At 41.3% G+C, this 19,970-nt stretch overlaps 1 protein-coding gene across 2 annotated transcripts in view; it reads left to right on the forward strand.

Annotated features, from left to right (window-relative positions):
* Nucleotides 1-12,945, forward strand: part of abhd6a (abhydrolase domain containing 6, acylglycerol lipase a) — a 120,997-nt gene extending 108,052 nt beyond the window's left edge. For both annotated transcript variants that reach the window (XM_060835175.1, XM_060835174.1), the window contains exons 8-9: nucleotides 2,267-2,367; nucleotides 12,165-12,945. In XM_060835175.1, coding sequence (XP_060691158.1) covers nucleotides 2,267-2,367; nucleotides 12,165-12,347 — 284 coding nt within the window. In that variant the 3' untranslated portion in view covers nucleotides 12,348-12,945. The remainder of the gene's footprint in view (nucleotides 1-2,266; nucleotides 2,368-12,164) is intronic.
* The last annotated feature ends 7,025 nt before the right edge of the window (nucleotides 12,946-19,970 follow it).

Genomic DNA, 19,970 nt, shown 5'->3' on the forward strand with positions numbered 1-19,970 from the left:
CCACAATTATTTTCTGTGCTATTTTTTACTTTTTGTGTTAAACTTCATGTTACATTAATGTACATCACTCAATGTGTTATTGTGTTCTGCAATTAAACTAAATGGGATAGCACAACACAGACTTATTCTGTCCTTGTCTCCATTTGCTATGCTTCATTGGTTAGTAATCATGAGGAAGCAAAACAGTGACTTATTTTTCCCTTGTCCAACCTGGGTTTATTAAAGCCAGCCGTAGTGTCTACATTCTATCCCAGCTAAGATTATTAGAACAGCAAACATGCGAGTCAAACTTAACAAACACCTTGCAGTTTATACACTTACTCCATCTGGTGGTCATTATGTGGAGAACGCACTCACCTTGTTGCTGACAAAGGTATGTATTTACTTTTTCAAAGCAAGGCTAGATTAAAGATGTGTCATTTAATTTATACTCCCATGAATGCCTTTTGTGATGAATAGGGCTGTAGATTTGACATGGTAAAAGTTTAGAAAAATGCTGAATTAGTAATTGGAGAAAGGTCAAATATCACGGAAATCGCAGTACAAAAATTCACGAATAGCTACAGTTTCTGGTAAATAAACCATCTTTACTGTGCTGTATTTGTTTTGTTCACTCTTTTGCTGCAAGTCTATTCCTTGGTCTTATTCAATCTTTTATCTCTTATTTGTTAGATGTAACTTTCAACTATCAGGAGCATAAAAATGAACAATATTGGTCCAGCCACTCAGAACAAACCCCAGCTTGTTCTACTTTTCATTGAAGGCTACAACCTTAACCTCCCAAATCTATGACTACCAAACAAGGACAGCAGTTGCACAGGAACATTATCACTTTCAAGTATTGTTCCCAAACATACACCATCTTCATTTTGACATATATTTCTTGTTCTTTCATTATTACTGCCTTACAAACTGGAATTCCTTATTAAGAAGAAGGGAGAAGATAAACTATATGGGCAAACTAGCAAGTTATATCAAAACAGACAGGAAGAGCCTCTTTGAAATATATAACAAGGTAGAGAGAGACCGAAGTGAACATAGGCCACCAGAGAAAGAGGCTGATGCAATAACAATGAAAAGCTAGAAAACGACAGAGGAATTGATTGAATACTTCAAGATAGAGGATGCAAATACCATTCCACAAATGTGAAATATTCAAGGAGTTAAAGGTTGGAGGCAGTGCAGAAATAAGTACAATAATATTCACTAGAGGAAAAAAATTACTAGGAAAACTAAGAGGACTAAATTCCAACAAGTCTCTGCCGGAATATTAAAGGAAGTAGCAACAAACATAGTGGATGTACCAGTAGTAATCTTTCGAGAATCTTTAGATTCTGGAAAAGTCCAAGGGGATTTGAAACCTGCCCATGTTATACCTTTTATTCAAAGAGAGGGAGACAAAAAGCAGTTATGTTTAGGCCTGTTAGTTTAACATGTGTCATTGGGGAAAAATAAAGGCAACTGTCAATGTGCCTTCTCTATTCCCTTCTGAACTGGGATTCCAGCTTCTTGTGATTCATGACAAGAATCCCCATTTCTTCTGTGCAGCATTTTTCTGCGTTGTCCCACATTATATTTCATTCTTAAACTCGAATCCCTGGTTCTGAATTTTCCCACCATTGGAAACATCATTTTTGCATCTACTGTGTCTAATCGAATACGTATTTTTCAGTGAAATCCTTCCTCATTCTTCTGATCCCAACAAATATTATACTAATTGAATCAACCTCTGTTCATATGTCAGTCCTGCCACGCCAGGAATTAGTCTGGTATTGAAGCATATTATATGGCTGTAAAAATGTTTCCTTTGCATCACATTAAACCAGCCTATTCTAACTTTCTGCGGCAAGTTTAGTTTGCAACTGTTATGCAAATACAGCAATTTCATGCCATTGAAAGCATTTCAATAAGCCAGACTGACGTAGTGTTTTCGCAAACTAACAGTACATCAGTGCATCTCAAAAAGCAAACTTTGTATTTCTTCTTTTAACCATCGATCTGTCCCTCACCTGAAGTTGCTTTATTATTTGCATAAATAACAGCGAGCCCTGTTAATCTCATTGCTATTCAGTCAAACTGTGGACTTTCGTTTTTTTGTGTCAATCATTCATATTTGTAACCGACCTCCTCATCGAAAGAAGTGAAATATACTTTAAAAGTTGACTCTTGTCAAAACCCTTTATAATTCTAAGCTTAAACATCTCATAGTTAAGACTTTAATTTTGTGGGTTTTATTTTCAATTCTATCTCCTATGACAATTGACAGTGTTTCTGGAAATCGTTGGAGAAAACTCAAGACACACTTTGCAGGAAAACATGAAATTCATCAGAGCTCCAACCCAGGTCATTTGGGGAAAGCAGGACCAGGTAAATAAATAATTATGATATTCAGATTATTTCGGCGTTATATTACTGGCCTAACAAAACGCTGAAACTCAATGCTCAGATATTTGTATTCATAACTTTAATCTAAATGCAAAATTTATTGGCACTCTTTTTTTAAAAGAAGGAAATCACTTGAACAGTAGTTTTCACAACCATGGGATGTTTGAAAGTAAAGTATGGCTGCATGGCTAAGTTTCAGAAACTGCAATGAGATAGAAAACCAGGCAACCTGTCTAGTAAAATTGACTGGGAAACAAATGTTGGCCAGAATAGTGGGATGGTTCTTCTTTAATTCAAATAATGCCAGTGAACTTTTACATCCATCTTAAACAGCAGACTTGTTCAGTACTGCATTTAAATATTCTAGACTATATACTTGTGTCTGGTAATTGGACTAAAATTAGCTTTATGACTCTCGAGGTGACATTGTTACCACAGAACCAAAGCTGACATCATTTCATAATACCATCCTCAGACAATATTATGATGATGAACATAATTCTGAACTCAAACATGACATAAGTAATAGATAAATTATTACTTCCCTCCAATTTTTTTCTCCTTCTGTCCTGAATAAAAGGATTCCTGCAGGATGGAATTCTATATATAGCAACATTTCTCTGATTTGCAGCTGAGTGCTCATAGTATTATTATGATCCAAGACAATTTAGGTGAAGTACACATCTCTGACAGGATCAATTAAGAGTCATTGGTCCATCATTAGTTTGAAAGTAAAATCAGTTACATATTTAGGATTTCAATTTTTATGTAAATGTTTAAGAATCAGATCTGTTGCAATTCATTATTAAATGAATCTAAATTGGAATTTGGTGTGAGTTTTTGATCAAAAAGCAGTACAGTAAGGAAAAATTGTTATTTGGTTTGAAAGTCTGTATCCTTTTGAAGAACGTTTGCAAAGAACTGAATAAATAAAGAACTGTCAGGAATAAAAGAATGACTAGGGTAGGAATAGGTCCAGTCAAGGATAGTAGTGGGAAGTTGTGCGTGAAGGCTGAAGAGATTGGGGAGTGCCTGTACTGCGCTGTATTTTTCTATGTTCTATGTTCTATGTATAAGTTTGCATTAGTTTTAAAAGGCTCAACTGTATTTTTCTTGGACAATAAAAAATACTGGTCATGTGACATTTAACCTGAAAGCAGTGCAAACTAGCAGGTTAAGGAAGCAGATAGAACATAGAACATTACAGTGCAGTACAGGCACTTTGGCTCTCGATCTGTGCATCGACCTATGAAACCAATCTGAAGCGCATCTCACCTGCACTATTCCATTCTCATCCATACGCCTATCCAATGACTATTTAAATGCCTGTAAAGTTGGCGAGTCTACAACTGTTGCAGGCAGTGCATTCCATGCCCCTGCTACTCTGAGTAAAGAAACTACCTCTGACATCTGTCCTATATCTATCACCCCTCAATTTGAAGCTATTACTCCTCGTGCTAGCCATCATCATCCTAGGAAAAGGATGTGACACCGTCCAACCTATCCAACCCTCTGATTATCTTATATGTCTCTCTAACGAAAACAATCTCAAACCCCTCAACCCTTCCTCGTAAGACCTTCCCTCCATACCTGGCAATATCCTAGTAAATCTCCTCTGTATCCTTTCCTAAGTTTCCACATCCTTCCTATAATGCGGTGACCAGAACTGCACACAATACTCCAAGTGCATCTGCACCAGAGTTTTGTACAGCTGCAGCATGACCTCATGGTTCCGAAACTCAATCTTCTACTAATAAAAGCTAACATACTGTATGCCTTGTGAACAGCCCTATCAACCTGGGTGACAACTTTCAAGGACCTTTGTACCTGGACGCTGAGATCTCTCTGCTCATCTACATTACCCAGAATACCATTTTCCCAATTACTCTGCATTCCTGTTACTCCTTCCAAAGTGACTCACCTCACACTTTTCTGCATTAAACTCTCAGCCCAGCTATGCAGCTTATCCATGTCCCTCTGTATCCTGCAACATCCTTCTGCATTGTCCAAAACTGTACTGACCTTAGTGTTGTCCGCAAATTTACTAACCCATCCTTCTACGCCCTCATCCAGGTCGTTTATAAAAATGAGTGATAACAGTGGACCCAAAACAGATCCTTGCAATACACCACTAGTAACTGAACTCCAGGATGAACATTTCCCATCAACTACCACCCTCAGTCTTCTTTCATCTAGCCAATTTCTGATCCAAACCACTAAATCGCCCTTAATCCCATGCCTCCGTATTTTGTGCAATAGCGTACCACAGGGAACCTTATCAAAGGCATTACTGAAATCCATATACACCACATCAATGGCTTTATCCTCATCCACCTGTTTGGTCACCTTCTCAAAGAACTCAATAAGGTTTGTGAGGCACGACCTACCCTTCACAAAACCGTGTTGCCTAACCCTAATCAACTTATTCCTATTGAGATGATTATAAATCCTATCTCTTATAACCTTTTCCAACTCTTCACCCATAACTGAAGTAAATCTATAATTTCCAGGGTTGCCACTACTCCCCTTCTTGAACAAGGGAACAACATTCGCTGTCCTCCAGTCTTTTGGTACTAGCCTGGAATCAATGATCACACAAAGATCAAAGCCAAAGGCACGGCAGTCTCCTCCCTGGCCTCCCAGCGATTCCTAGAATAAATCCCATCCGGCCCAGGGGATTTATCTATTTTCACACTGACCAGAATCGCTAACACTCCCTTCTCATGAACATCAATTCCATGTCATCTAGTAGCCTATTACTCTATATTCTCCTCGACAACATTGTCCTTTTCCAGTGTGAATACTGATGAAAAATGTTCATTTAGCACTTCTCCTATCTCCTATGACTCCAAGCACAACTTCCCATTACTGTCCTTGATTGGCCTAAATCTTACTCTCGTCATTCTTTTATCCCTTACTTATCTATAAAACGCTTTAGGGTTTTCACTGATCCTGTCCACCAACAACTTCTCATGTCCCCTCTTCACTTGTCGTAGCTCTCTCTTTAGGTCTTTCCTGGCTACCTTGTAACTCTCAATTGCCCGAACTGAGCCTTCACATCTCATTCTAACATGAGCCTTCTTCCTTTTGGCAAGAAATTCAACTTCTTTAGGAAACCACAGCTCCTGTGCTCGACAATGTAGCTGATAAGTACATACTTAGCAAGGACACACGGTAGCTATTGTGCCCATCCCCTGCAGTTTCCTTTCCCATCCTTTGCATCCCAAATCTTGTCTAATAGCATTGTAATTTCCTTTCCCCAGGAGCAGCTCTTGTCCTTGGTATATACCTATCCCTTTCCATTACTAAAGTAAACATAACCAAATTGTGGTCACTACCACCAAAGTATTCACTTACCTCCAAATCTAACACCTGGCCGGGTTCATTACTCAGTACCAAATCTAATGTGACCTCGCCCCTTGTTGGCCTGTCTACATACTGTGTCAGAAAATCTTCCTGCACACAATGGACAAAAACCCATTTAAAGTACTTGAACTGTCGTATTCCCAGTCTATGTCTGGGAAGTTGAACTCCCCATAACAACTACCCTGTCATTCTCACTCCTTTCAAGAATCATCTTTGCTATCTTTTCCTCTAAATCTCTGGAACTATTCAGAGGCCTATAGAAAACTCCCAGAGCAACCTCTCCTTTTCCGTTTCTAATCTCAGCCCATATTACCTCAGTTGACGAGTCCTCAAACGTACTTTCTGCAGCCATAATACTGTCCTTGATTAACAATGCCATGCCCCCACTACTTTTAGAACGAACAATACAGTGCAGAACAGGCTCTTCGGCCCTCGATGTTGCGCCGACCTGTGAACTATTCTCAGCTCGTCCCCCTACATGTCCCCCTACACTATCCCAAAATCATCCATGTGCTTATCTAAGGATTGTTTAAATCTCCCTAATGTGGCTGAGTTGACTATGTTAGCAGGTAATGCATTCCACGCCCTTACCACTCTCTGCATAAAGAACCTGCCTCTGACATCTGTCTTAAATGTATCACCCCTCAATTTGTAGTTATGCCTCTCGTACATGCTGACGTCATCATCCTACGAAAAAGACTTTCACTGTCTACCCTATCTAATCCTTTGATCATCTTGTATGTCTCTATCAAATCCCCTCTTAGCCGTCTTCTTGCCAATGAGAACAAGTCTCTCAGCCTTTCCTCATAAGCCCTTCCCTCCAGACTAGGCAACATCCTGGTAAATCTCCTCTGCACCTTTTCCAATACTTCCACATCCTTCCCGAAATATGGGGACCAGAACTGTACACAATATTCCAAGTGCGGCCGCACCAGCGTTTTGTATAGTTGCAGCTCTGGAACTCAATCCCTCTGCCAATGAAACTTAACACACTGTATGCCTTCTTAACAGTACTATCAACTTGGGTGGCAACTTTCAGGGATCTATGTACATGGACTGCAAGATCCCTCTGCACATCCACATGACCAACAATCTTTCCATTGACCCAGTAGTCTGCCTCCCTGTTGTTCTTCCCAAAGTGCATTACCTCACATTTAGCTGCATTGAACTCCATTTGCCACCTCTCAGCCCAATTCTGCAGTTTATCCAAGTCACCCTGCAACCTGTAACATTCTTCCACACTGTCCACTACTCCACCAACTTTAATGTCGCCTGCAAATTTACTAACCCATCCACCTATGCCTGCGTCTAAGTCATTTATAAAAATAACAAACAGCAGTGGTCCCAAAACAGATCCTTGTGGCACGCCACTAGTAACTGGACTCCAGGCTGAATATTTTCCATTAACCACCACTTCCTGCCTTCTTTCAGAAAGGCAGTTTCTAATCCAAACTGCTAAATCACTCTCAATTCCATGCCTCTGCATTTTCTCCAGCAACCTACCATATGAAACCATCTTCCCTGTTCTTACTGAAACATCTAAATCCCCGAACTTGCAACAACCATTCCTGTCCCTGCTCTACCCAAGTCTCTGAAATGACCACAACATCGAAATCCCAGGTACAGACCAACGCTGCAAGTGCACCCATCTTTTTCCAGATGCTCCTGGCATTGAAATAGACACATTTTAAACCAACATTTTGCATGCAGGTGCCTTCTTGCGACCCTGAAACCTTATTTCAGATCTCCCTACTCTCAACCTCCTCTATACTCGAACTACAGTTTAGATTCCCATCCCCTGTTGAATTAGTTTGATCCCACCCAAAGAGCATTAACAAATTTCCTCTCCCTAAGATTTTGGTACCCCCTAGTTCAGGTGAAGACCACCCCTTTTTGTAGAGGTCCCAATTATCCAGGAATCCAAAACCCTCCCTCCTGCACCATCCTTATAGCAATGTGTTCAACTCCTGTCTCTCCCCAGGATCCACCGGCGCCGCTAGATTCATCAGCACAGACGCGATACCTACCTTGCACGTCACTTCCGCCTCCGCAGTTGCCACCACTTCCTCCCCGCTGGAAGGCTCTATCATCAACATCACTTCCACTGCCAGTGATGTCATCAGCCAAGTACCTAACAGAAACTATGCCCCCACCGCCATGATGGCACTTCCACCCCCATTAACACAGCCATAAGTATCACTTTCTCCCCTTTGTGAGTGTCACTCCGTTGGTGACATCACTACTTATCCTATAACCATGCCCACTCAACTAACTGTCTGTGCCCCCACCTCGAGCCCCAGTCCCACTCCAGGTCCTAGCTCCCATCCCTGCTGTGTCTTCACAATTCCCCCAGAGCTTCCCCTCACTGAGGACAAGCGTTTAGTCCTCAGTGAAGGCCTCACCTTTATCACTGTACGGTCTTAGATTAATGAATTCAACACACTGCAACCTTGAATGTTTCTTCTGCCACCTCCACCTTCGTGGCCACTTTTTCAACCAAGACACCCACCCTCCCACCAAGGACCCCTTCGTCTGCCTCCAATGCACCCCATCCACCTGGGTACTCCATGCTGGCCTGTTACCCACCCTTGACCTCTTCATTCCAAACTGCCACCATGACATCGACTTCCTCAACCTGTCCAATTGCTTCACCTACTCCAACCTTCCATTCACAACGTGCAGATCTCTGCTCTAATCCCAACCTCACCATCAAACCCACAGACAAGGGCAGGATGTGGGGAGGTGCGCAGTAGTAGTGTGGAGTACCAACCTCTACACTGCTGAAGCTAGGCGCCAACTAGGCCACAGCTCCTCCGACTGCCCCTTGATCACAACCTCACCTCCCATCACCAAACCATCATTACCTCTGGGGATCTCCCTTCCACAGCCTCTGTGAACCCCGCACTGCCCAATTTTACCTCCTTCCTAAGATTCACGAACTTGACTGCCCAGGTCGACCCATTGTCTCAGCCTGCGCCTGTCCCACTGAACTCATGTCTTCCTACCTCAACACCGTCCTGTCCCCCTTAGTCCAGGAACTCCCCACCTACGTTTGTGACACTACCCATGCCCTTCACCTTCTCAAAGATTTTTGATTCCCCGACCTCCAATGCCACATCTTCACCATGACATCCAGTTCCTGTATACATTGATCCGCCACGACAAAGGTCACCAAACCCTCTGTTTCTTCCTCTCAAGCCGTCCCGACCAGTACCCTTTCACCTACACCACCTAACTGAACTGGTCCTCACCCTCAACAACTTCTCCTTCCAATCCTCCCACTTCCTCCAAACCAAAGGCGTAGCCATGGGCACCCACATGGGACCCAGACATGCCTGCCTGTTTGTCAGCTACATCCTCCGCAGTTACACTGGCACCCACCCCCACCCCATCTGTTCCTCCACTGCATCAATGACTGTATCAGCGCCACCTCATGCTCCCATGAGGAGGTTGAACAGTTTGTCAACTTTACCAACACCTTCCACGCTGACCTCAAATTTATCTGGATCATCTCGGAAATCTCTCTGCCCTTCCTGGACCTCTCCATCATATACTACAAGCCCAACAATTCCCACAGCTACCTAAACTACACCTCGTCCCACCCTATCTCCTGTAAAAACACCATCCCTTATTCACAATTGCTCCAACTCAGCCGCATCTGTTCCCAGAATGACCAATTCCATCTCAGAAAGTCCTAGATGACCTCTTCCTTCCACGATCACAACTTCCCTTCCCACATAGTTGACGATGCCCTCAGCGTATCTCCTCCACTTCACACAACACCGCCCTTGAACCCCACCCCTCCCAATGCAACAAGAACTAAACCCCACGGTCCTCACCTTCCACCAACCAACCTCCGCATACAACGCACCATCCTCCACCTCTTCGCCATCTCCAAATGGTCCTCACTGCCAGAGATATATTTCCCTCTCCACCCTTATCTGTGTTCCAGAGAGACCATTCGCTCCGTGACTCCCTCGTCAGGTCCATGCCCCCCACCAACTCACACCCCACTCCTGGCACCTTTCTCTGTCATGGCAGGAAGTGCAAAACCTGCGCCCACACCACTCCCCTCAACTCCATCCAAGGCCCCAAGGGATCCTTCTACATCCGTCAGAAATTTACCTGTACCTCTACCAATGCCATCTACTTCATCCATTGCACCCGGTATGGCCTACATTGGGGAGACAGGACGCCTTCTTGCGGATTGTTTCAGAGAACATCTCGGACACCCGCACCCACCAACCCCACCACCCCCTGGCTGAAAACTTCAACTTGCCCTCCCACTCTGTTGAGGACATGCAGATCCTGGGCCTCCTCCACCACCAAACCATTACCACCCGACGCCTAGAGGAGAAGTGCCTCATATTCTGTCTTGGGACCTTGCAACCACACAGGATAAATGTGGATTTCAGCAGCTTCCTTTTTTCTCCTCCCCCCACATTATCCCAATCCCAAGCCTCCAACATGGCACCTCCCTCCGGACCCATCCATCACTCCTTCCTCTGACCTATCACCTTCTCCTTCACCTTCATCCACCTATTGCTTTCCCAGCTACCTTCCCCCATCCCAACCCCCACCCCTCCCATTTATCTCTCAGCCCCGACCCACAAGCCTCATTCCTGATGAAGGGCTTATGCCCGAAATTTCGATTCTCCTGCTCCTCAGATACTGCCTGATCTGCTGTGCTTTTCCAGCATTACAATCTCGACCCTGAGCTCCAGCAGCTGCAGTTCTCACTATCCCTCGCCTCGCTAGCTGTGGCATGGGCAAGTAACCAGAGATAACAACTCTGTTTATTCCAGCTCTAAGCTTCCACCCTAGTTCCTTGAATTTCTGCCTTAAATCCCCATCTCTCTTCCTACCAGTGTCGTTGGTGCCTATGTGGACCACAACTTAGGGCTGCTGCCCATCTCCCTCAAGGATCCCAAAAAACATAATCGGAGACATCACAAATTCTGGCACCTGGGAGGCAACACACTAACTGTGAGTCTCTCTAGTTCCCACAGAACCTCCTGTCTGTCCCTCTAACAATGGAGTCCCTAATGTCCAATGCTCTTATTCACTTCCTCCTTGCCTTCTGAGCAACAGGGACAGACCCTGTGCCCCATTGCTTACCCCTGGTAAGTTGTTCCCCACCCAACAGTATCCAAAGTGGTATACTTGTTATTCAGGGGAACGGCCACAGGGGATCCCTGCACTGGCTGCCAGTTCCCTCTCCATCCCCTGATGGTAACCCATCTACCTTCTTCTTGGACCTGAGTTGTGACTACCTCCTTGTGATTCCTGTCAATAACCCTCTCCACCTCCCAAATGATCTGAAGTTCATCCAGCTCCAGCTCCCGCTCCCTAACATGGTTTTTGAGGAGCTGGAGTTGGGTGCACTTTCCACAGATGCAGTTAGCAGGGACACTGGTGGTGACCCTTACCCCCCATATCCTGCAGGAGGAACATTCAACTGTCCTAACCTCCATTCCCATGATTCCAAATTCCCAACAGGCCTAATGAAAACTAGAAGAGGGGGAAAAAAAAGACTAGGCACCTTATCAATCCGGCGCACAGAACCTTTTGTTTCAGTTAGAAGAGGAGGATGGGTGGGAGACACTACCTGAGTAGTGTTTTGGGTAAAGCAACTGCCAGATATAAAGCCAACAGTCCCGTGTCCGCTCCTGCTCAGCGTTTGCTCTGCCTATACATGAGGTAAGTTTTTAAACTTTACTCGTACCTTCCCATTAAGCCTCTGGTCCTTGCTGTCATTCCTCCCACTGCAACTGCTGGCGAGAAAATGAAGAGGTGTGGCTGGCAAGCACGAAAGAGTGCTACAAGCAAAGAAACTGGTAGCAGACATAAAGAGAAAGCAAACATAGACATGAGTGCAGGAGAAAGTGCGGACCGCAGATGCTGGAGATCAGAGTTGGGATTGTGGTGCTGGAAAAGCACAGCAGGTCAGGCAGCATCCGAGGAGCAGGAGAATAGGCATGGGTGCAACACAGAGAATTCTTGTGAGAAAAAGCAAATCATTTTTTGACAGATAAAAAGGCCCTATGCAAAGTGATTAAAATGGTCTAAAACATGCAAATCGATATGAAAAACTTGGAGAAACTAAATGTCACGAACTGACCATATGGATAGTTGACCAACCTGCGTGATGAAAGGGACAGCATAATGTAGTTACATGTTGCCACATTTAGGCAGTGAGAGATGGAGATGTTTGTACTGTCTCATGATCTTTGCATCAACTAAAAATGAAGTTTACTTCTTTATTTAAAAAATAATTTGCCTGCTAAGGACAAAAAGTAGAATGCTGCTGGTAATTTCTTCATCAGGAGTCATTCAACATATGTGCTCATTTCACTATACAGCTCTCCTGCTGGGATCTAAAGATTCCTGTTCCATGTTCTTCCTGTCCCTAGGTACTGGATGTTTCAGGAGCTGGAGTCCTTGCTGATAATATTCCTGGCTGTAGAGTGGATCTCTTGGAAAACTGTGGCCATTCTGTGGTGATGGAGCGGCCCCGTAAAAGTGCTAAAATTATCCTGGAGTTTTCAGCTTCCCTGCAAAACACAAGATCAGAAAGCAATAAGAAGTTAGCCTAACATTTATAAATGAAAACTGTATTGCTTTGGATTGCAAATAAAATGTGATGCTGTAATAATTCCCCAGGAAGCAAAATGACTTGATTGAATGTTGATGCCGCAATTTCATCTGTTAAGAGCATTAATGTTTGGTAGTGCTTTCAAATCACATAAACACAATTTTGAAAGACACAGAGTATTGCCAGAAACTATATGCATGCGGTATATAAAAAGGAACATAAATCTCAGAAAAATGCTGTTCTTTGCCAGATTTCCCACACTCGTTTGATCTTCGTTTTGGTAGTCTATATTTCACCATTTGATGCAAACAGCAATGCAATATTTCCCATTTTTCAGTTCAAGACCAGTTTCATAAAATTCACAAATCATTAGCATAATTTATTAAATATGTAATTTAGAAATTTTTTGATTGCTTGGTTATTTAAATCTGTAGAAGGTGGTTTCAAAGCTTTTGTGGTTAGTAGTAACTTTTTTAACCATGATGTTGAAGGGAAGGTACAGTTGCTATCAATACTGTTTAATGGATATTTAATGTCATTTTGATAGGAATTTGCATTTGAGTGGCTATTTGTTTGTAACAATGTATAATAAAATTTCTTCTGAAACAATTGCTAAACTTCACTGCAGTAATAAACATCATGAACACAATGTTGCATAATATCTGCTTTAACATACGATAAGCTGGGAAATAACTAATACATTACATAAACTTTGAAACATTTATTTAGTTGAGGTTTAACACATTGGCTCAGTTTAGTATTTTATAAATAAACCAGCCCTGAGCAAACAGATTTCATGAAGTCAGTGAATCGAACAATAAAAATGTTCACTTAGGATACACCTTCAGAAGTAGGAGTCTTTCATAGTAAATTTTAATCTTACAAGTTAATCTTTACGTGAAGAATATTACCAAGAAGTAAGGTGTTACTTTATCCACAAATCTGCGTTAGTTCATTGTTTAGACTTTTCCCTATCCTTCTGTTATTTGGCTCAACTGAGATGACTGTAGATCTTTAAACAAATCGGCGAAAGCTGTTTTCGACAATGAGTAAGGTATCGTAGTTATCATTTCTTTATTCTACCAATGACTTATGAATTCTGTGAATTCTATTGCTATTATAATAAATATATGTAAAACATTTGTGATGCACCAATATTCCCATGATCAACGATCACATTTAAATTGTGGAAACAAGTTTAATTGTTTTAGCAGTCAAGTGCTGGAATCCCATGAGTGTTGAGAAAGGAATAATGCATCAGCTGAGTTTGTCTACAATTATTTGGCAAATTGCACTAACTCTTGAATTATGACTATGAGTGTTGCACCTCAAAACAGGTTGAAACAGCAGCCCTCATTGTGCTCCATTTCAGCAACTGATGTTGATGGGAATTCAGTTCATGGTACTGAAATCTGCAGGAAAGATCAATAAGTATGGGGATGTTCTAAGTCAAATGGGAAGTGTTATAGTTTACTAGGGATACTAAAATGTATAACTGAGATTGAAATGCTTTTGTTCATGAATATTTTAAGATCCAAGTAAACAGTTTTTCCATAAAAAACTTTCACTGAAAACTTTGGAAATATGTTAATATTAGCATTGCTTTCTAGAACTGAGTTCTGTAATATCTTTTCATCTCTGTGACTAAGGAATGAAAGTAGAACTGTCAGAAAAAGTAGTTTCTTCCTTCTTCCTCTGACTCTCTGTCATAAGCATATTGCTTTTGAATGTGGTACCATGGGTGGGTTCACTTACAGTCTATAAGAATATACATCACGGAAAAGATTGTATCCTGTGGAGTGACTTTCTAGAGCCAATATCTCTTTGCGTGAATTGGGAGAGGTTTGTATTTTGAAAGTTTGCCTTGCTTATCCTGGGTTTGCTAAGTTGTACTAAGTTACTAATTATACACAATGCATTTTCGGTTCTTTGTTTATTTATTGTTTATCTTTCTCAGCCTAAGTGCTAAATTTAATAAAATGATTAATATCCTTTAATTTTAGAACTTTTCTGATTGAAAATATTAAAATGATGTAGCATAAATGAATGGTCGGGGGCCACAGAAGTGAAGACCCCAGCCTACCTGCTGTTAGCTATCCTGTTTATTGCAGATTTGTGAATAAGGCAAAGGTATAACTGGAAAAGATATCCAATAGACTATTTGAAGAAAATCAGCTTGCTTACCGGAATAATCTGATGGGGATGTAATTGGTTATTTTTCACAAGGTCAGGAGTTATGAATGAGATTTCTTTGAAAAATTTATGTTCAGCCTTATAATTCAATATATGTTGCAGATGCTAGCAAGTGTTTAGCTCCCTGACTGACATTTGCATTATTTAGGTACATGAGTAAATAATGCTGTACCTTAGAGTACAACAAGTTTGTTGAAACGAGGAATGAAAATAATTTTTTTTGAACTTCTTCCATTTGATTACATCCAGTTAATGTACAGGAGTAATTTTAAATATGCATGTTATAGAAAAAAATAAAAATAAATCTCCTGATCATTGTTTTGCTTTCTGTGATGAATTCACTCCTTACACACATTTTTACATTTCATCCTAAGTATCGTTAGACCCCCAGTTGTCTTTATTCTTCTTTTTTCTTCAGTGTCTCATAGCTTCATGACTTCTCAAATGGTCCAAGTGTGTTAGCATGGACTTATCCATTCATTCCTGATGAAGGGCTCTGGCCCGAAACGTCGAATTTCCTGTTCCTTGGATGCTGCCTGACCTGCTGTGCTTTAACCAGCATCACATTTTCAGCTCTTATCCTTCAGAGTTTACCTCAAACACCAACCCATGTTTTCTCTCTCTTGTGAGTGGACATGAGTGTTACATAACTTATTTTACCTGTAAAAGCCCCTAAAGCATCCAATATCGAATAAAGTATTTAGCCTTTGCATCTCCTCAGCAAGCATCTTTAAGTAGGTAAATTAACTGCAAATCTTAACAGTTTTTTTTGTATGTTTATTTGTACTTAAGCACCAGAATAAAAATAAGCACTAGTGTATGCAAAAAGGTTTCGGGTTGGTACGTAAGTAGTAAACAGAAAACCAAAAAAGGAATAGGAATGGTTAGGGAGCAAAAAGATAATTTACATAGGGAAGCAGAGAGTATCTGTCAGGGAGATCCTGTCAAAGTTATATTCAAAGAGGTAGTTGAAATGCTGGATATGCGAATAGTTGATAAAGAAAGTGTGTTAGAAATTATGAATATATTTAAATATGAGAGGTCAGCAGATCAGATCAGATCAGATGTGTCCCAGGATACTGAGGAATGTAGAGGAGAAAATTACAGAAGCACCTGCCATAATTTTCCAATCCTCTTTAGATTCATAGGTCATGCCAGAAATCTGAAGCATTGCACAGAGAATCCTATAGCACAGAAGAGGCCCTTTGGCCTATCGTAAATGCACCACCTATCTACACTAATCCCACATTCCAGCACTTGGCCCGTAGTCTTGAATGGTATGACATTTCAGGTACCCACTGACGTAATTTTTAAAAGTTGAGATTTTCTGCCTCTACTACACTCCCATCTTTTGCCTTCTAGGTCCCCACCAACTTCTGAGTGAAAGATCTTTTCCTCAAATTCCCTCTAAATGTCCTACCTTCACTTTAAAATTATGTTCATTATTAATCCCTCAACTAAAGGCAACAGCTGCTTCCTATCCACCCTGTCCATGCCCCTCAATCTGAAACACATCAGTCAGGTCCCTCCTTGAATTTTCTCTGCTCTAAACAAAATAAGAATTCCTGATGAAGGGCTTGTGCCCGCAACGCCGAATTTCCTGTTCCTTGGATGCTGCCTGACCTGCTGCACCTTTCCAGCAACACATTTTCAGCTCTAAACAAAACAACTCAAGCTTATCCAGCCTCTCTTCATATCTAAAAAATGCTCCAAACCAGGAAACATCTTGACAATTTCCCTCTGCACCCCTTTCAATGCAATCACATTCTTTCTGTGCAGAACAAAATTGCACTCAGAACTCCGAACCAAACCAAAGTTTGTACAGCTCCAATATATCTTCCTTGCTCTTTTAATCTAAGCCACAACTGATAAAAGTATGTTTTCCGTATGCCTTCTTAACCACCCTATTAACTTGTTCCTTCAGGGATCTATGGACAAGCACCCCACAATCCCTCTGATCTTCCTAGTGTCTTGCCATTCATTGAGTGCTCTATTGTCAATGATGTAGCCTCCACACACTCTGGGGCAGAAAATTTCAGACATTCACAATCCTTTAAAAGAAGAAACTCCTTCACATCTGTTTTGAGTGTCTCCTTATTCTCTAATGATGTCTCCTAGGTCAAGATTCCCTTACTTCAGTTGTTGGTAAAGTGTTGGAAAAAATTATAAGAGATAGGATTTATAATCATCTAGAAAAGAATAATTTGATTAGGGATAGTCAGCACAGTTTTGTGAAGAGTAGGTCGTGCCTCACAAACCTTATTGAGTTCTTTGAGAAGGTGACCAAACAGGTAGATGAGTGTAAACCGGTTGGTGTGGTGTATATGGATTTCAGCAAGGCATTCGATAATGTTCCCCACAGTAGGCCATTGTACGAAATGCAGAGGAATGGGATTGTGGGAGATATAGCAGTTTGGATCAGTAATTGGCTTGCTGAAAGAAGATAGAGGGTGGTGGTTGTTGGGAAATGTTCATCCTGGAGTCCAGTTTCCAGTGGTGTACAGCAAGGGTCAGTGTTGGGTCCACTGCTGTTCATCATTTTTATAAACAACCTGGATGAGGGTATAGAAGGGTGGGTTAATAAATTTGCAGATGACACGAAGGTCGGTGGAGTTGTGGATAGTGACGAAGGATGTTTAGGTTGTGGAAGCCTTGGAAAGGGTGCAGAGGAGATTTACTAGGATGTTGCCTGGTATGGAGGGAAGGTCTTACGAGGAAAGGCTGAGGGACTTGAGGCTGTTTTCGCTAGAGAGAAGAAGGTTGAGAGGTGACTTAATAGAGACATATAAGATAATCAGAGGGTTAGGTAGGGTGGACATGGAGAGCCTTTTTCCAAGAATGGTGACAGCGAACACGAGGGGCATAGCTTTAAATTGAGGGGTGATAGATATAGGACAGATGTCAGAGGTATTTTCTTTACTCAGAGAGTAGTAAGGGTATGTAATGCTTTGCCTGCAACGGTAGTAGATTCGCCAACCTTAAGTACATTTAAGTCGTCATTGGACAAGCATATGGACGAACATGGAATAGTGTAGGTGGGATGGGCTTCAGATTGGTATGACTGGTTGGCGCAACATTGAGGGACAAAGGGCCTGTACTGCACTGTAATATTCTATGTTCTATGTTTAAGATTGTCCCATTGGTTAAAGCATTTTCTCAAAATCTGTCAAACCCTTTCAGAATCTTGTACATTTCAATAAGAACACCTCTCAATCTTCTAAACTGTAATGAATAAAGATCCTGTTTAGCCATTCTTGATAAGTTAATCCTTTAATCCCAGCAATTAGCCTGATAAATCTCTTTTGAACTGTCGCCAATATATCCTTTCTTAAATCTAGAGACAAAATCCGTACACATTTCTTCAGGTATGGCATCACAAACAGTATGTACACTTGTAACACATCTTGCCTTTTCCAAACTTCGTACTCCTAGCAGTAAAAGACAGAATTCTATTCGCCATCTTAATTACTTGTTGTAAGTGCATGCTAACCATGTGTGGTTTGTGCACAAGAACACCCAAATCCCTCTATGGTGCACTTTCCTAAGAGTCTCCCTCGACTTAAGTAACAGTGTACCCTTTATTCCTACCAAAGTGCAACACCTCCACACTCTCCTACATTAAAATCCATCTGCCAAGTTTTTGTCACTTACTCAACTCGTCTCCAACCCCTTGACGTTTCCTTCTGTCTTCATCACCATATGCCCTCCCACCTATTTTTAGCAGATTTGGACACATTCCATTCTGTGCCCTCCTCCAAGTCATTGGAGAATAAATAGTAAATTGGATAGTAAATAACTGAGGAGCCAGGATTGATCCTTGTAACACTCCACTAGTTACATCTTTCCAATTTGAAAAAGACCCATTATTCCTGACTTTCTCTCTTTAGTGTGTTAGCCAGTCCTCAATCTGTGCAATTATCCCAAATTTGAGAGTTCCAATCTGGTGCAATAACCTTATTGAATGCCTTCTGAAAATCATTTACCTGATTCCCCATATTGAACTCTGCTCATTATATCCTCAAAGAAACTTTGTTAATTTGTTAAACATGATTTCCCTTTCAGAAATCATGTTGACTTGGTTTGTGTCCAGATTTTCTAAATGTCCTGCTATTTCTTCCTTAATAAGAAACTCCAGCATTTTCCCAGCAACAATTGTTTGTCTAACTAGCTTATAATTTCCTGCTTTCAATCTTTCTTCTTAACAGAGACGTCACATTCGAGATTAACCAATCTGCTGGAATTCTCCTGGAGTTTACAGTGGGATGTTTACAGTGTCCTTCACTGTGAAGATCAATACACAATATTGGTTTAAATTATTTACCATTTTTCTGTTATTAATTCCCCAGTCACATTCTCCAATGGTCCTATACTTGCTTTTAACCTACTTACTTACTTTTTGCATATCCATAGAGCGCTTGCTGTTTGTTTTTGTATTTCTTGCCAATTTACTTTCATCATGAAATTTCTCCTTTTTATAGTTTTTTAGTCATCCACTCCTCATCCTAAAAAAAAATTCCCAATCCTCTGGGTTTCCATCACTTAGGTTTTGGTCGGATACACTGCTTGACTGCTTTTGTTAACCACTGGTGGTTCATCCTTCTCATCAAGTCCTTTTTTAATTGGAATTTGCTGAGCGTTATGAAATATCTATTTAAATATCTGCCACTACTCATCCATTGACATTCCTCTTTATCTATGTTCCCAGTACACTTTAGAGAATGCTTTCTTAATGCTTCTGTAATTGCCCTAATTTAAGTTGAGGACAGTAGTTTGAGTTCTAAGTTGCTATTCCTCAAATTGAATTTGATGTTCTACTATTTTGTGATTGCTAACCCCAAAGGATACTTAACTACAAGATCTATAATCAATTCCAGCTCATCACACATTACTAGATCTAGAATAACCTGTTCCCAGGTAGGTTCTGCAATGTACTGCTCAAAGAAACAATTCCAGATACATTCTATAAATTAGACTTCCATGTTACCCTTGGCATTGATTTGTACAGGAGAAAGTGAGGACTGCAGATGCTGGCGATCTGAGTCACGAATGTAGTGCTGGAAAAACACAGCAGGCCAGGCAGCATTCGAGGAGCCGGAGAATCTACATTTCAAAGTCACGCAGCAGCTTCGAAATCTGCAACATTTGACATTACTACTGCAAACACGAGGGCACACCAGATGGACCCAATTTCACATGCTTTACTATTCCCCTATCTTTTTGGGAAGGATATTGCTGGCCTTGATTTAGTACCACCCACACCCCCGCAACATATCTTCTGTTTTTTAAAGTTTCTTTGAATAGGCACATGATCATGTCTTTGAAGGATCATCTGCTGTGCATTATTTAAAAAGAGCTATATTCAGCACCTTAATATATCTGGATTATTCTGAAAGATGCTGCAAAGGGAAATGCAGCAGTTTCAAAGTTTAAA

This window comes from Hemiscyllium ocellatum, chromosome 14 (genome assembly GCF_020745735.1).
Source record: "Hemiscyllium ocellatum isolate sHemOce1 chromosome 14, sHemOce1.pat.X.cur, whole genome shotgun sequence".
NCBI classification, from domain to species: Eukaryota; Metazoa; Chordata; class Chondrichthyes; order Orectolobiformes; family Hemiscylliidae; genus Hemiscyllium; species Hemiscyllium ocellatum.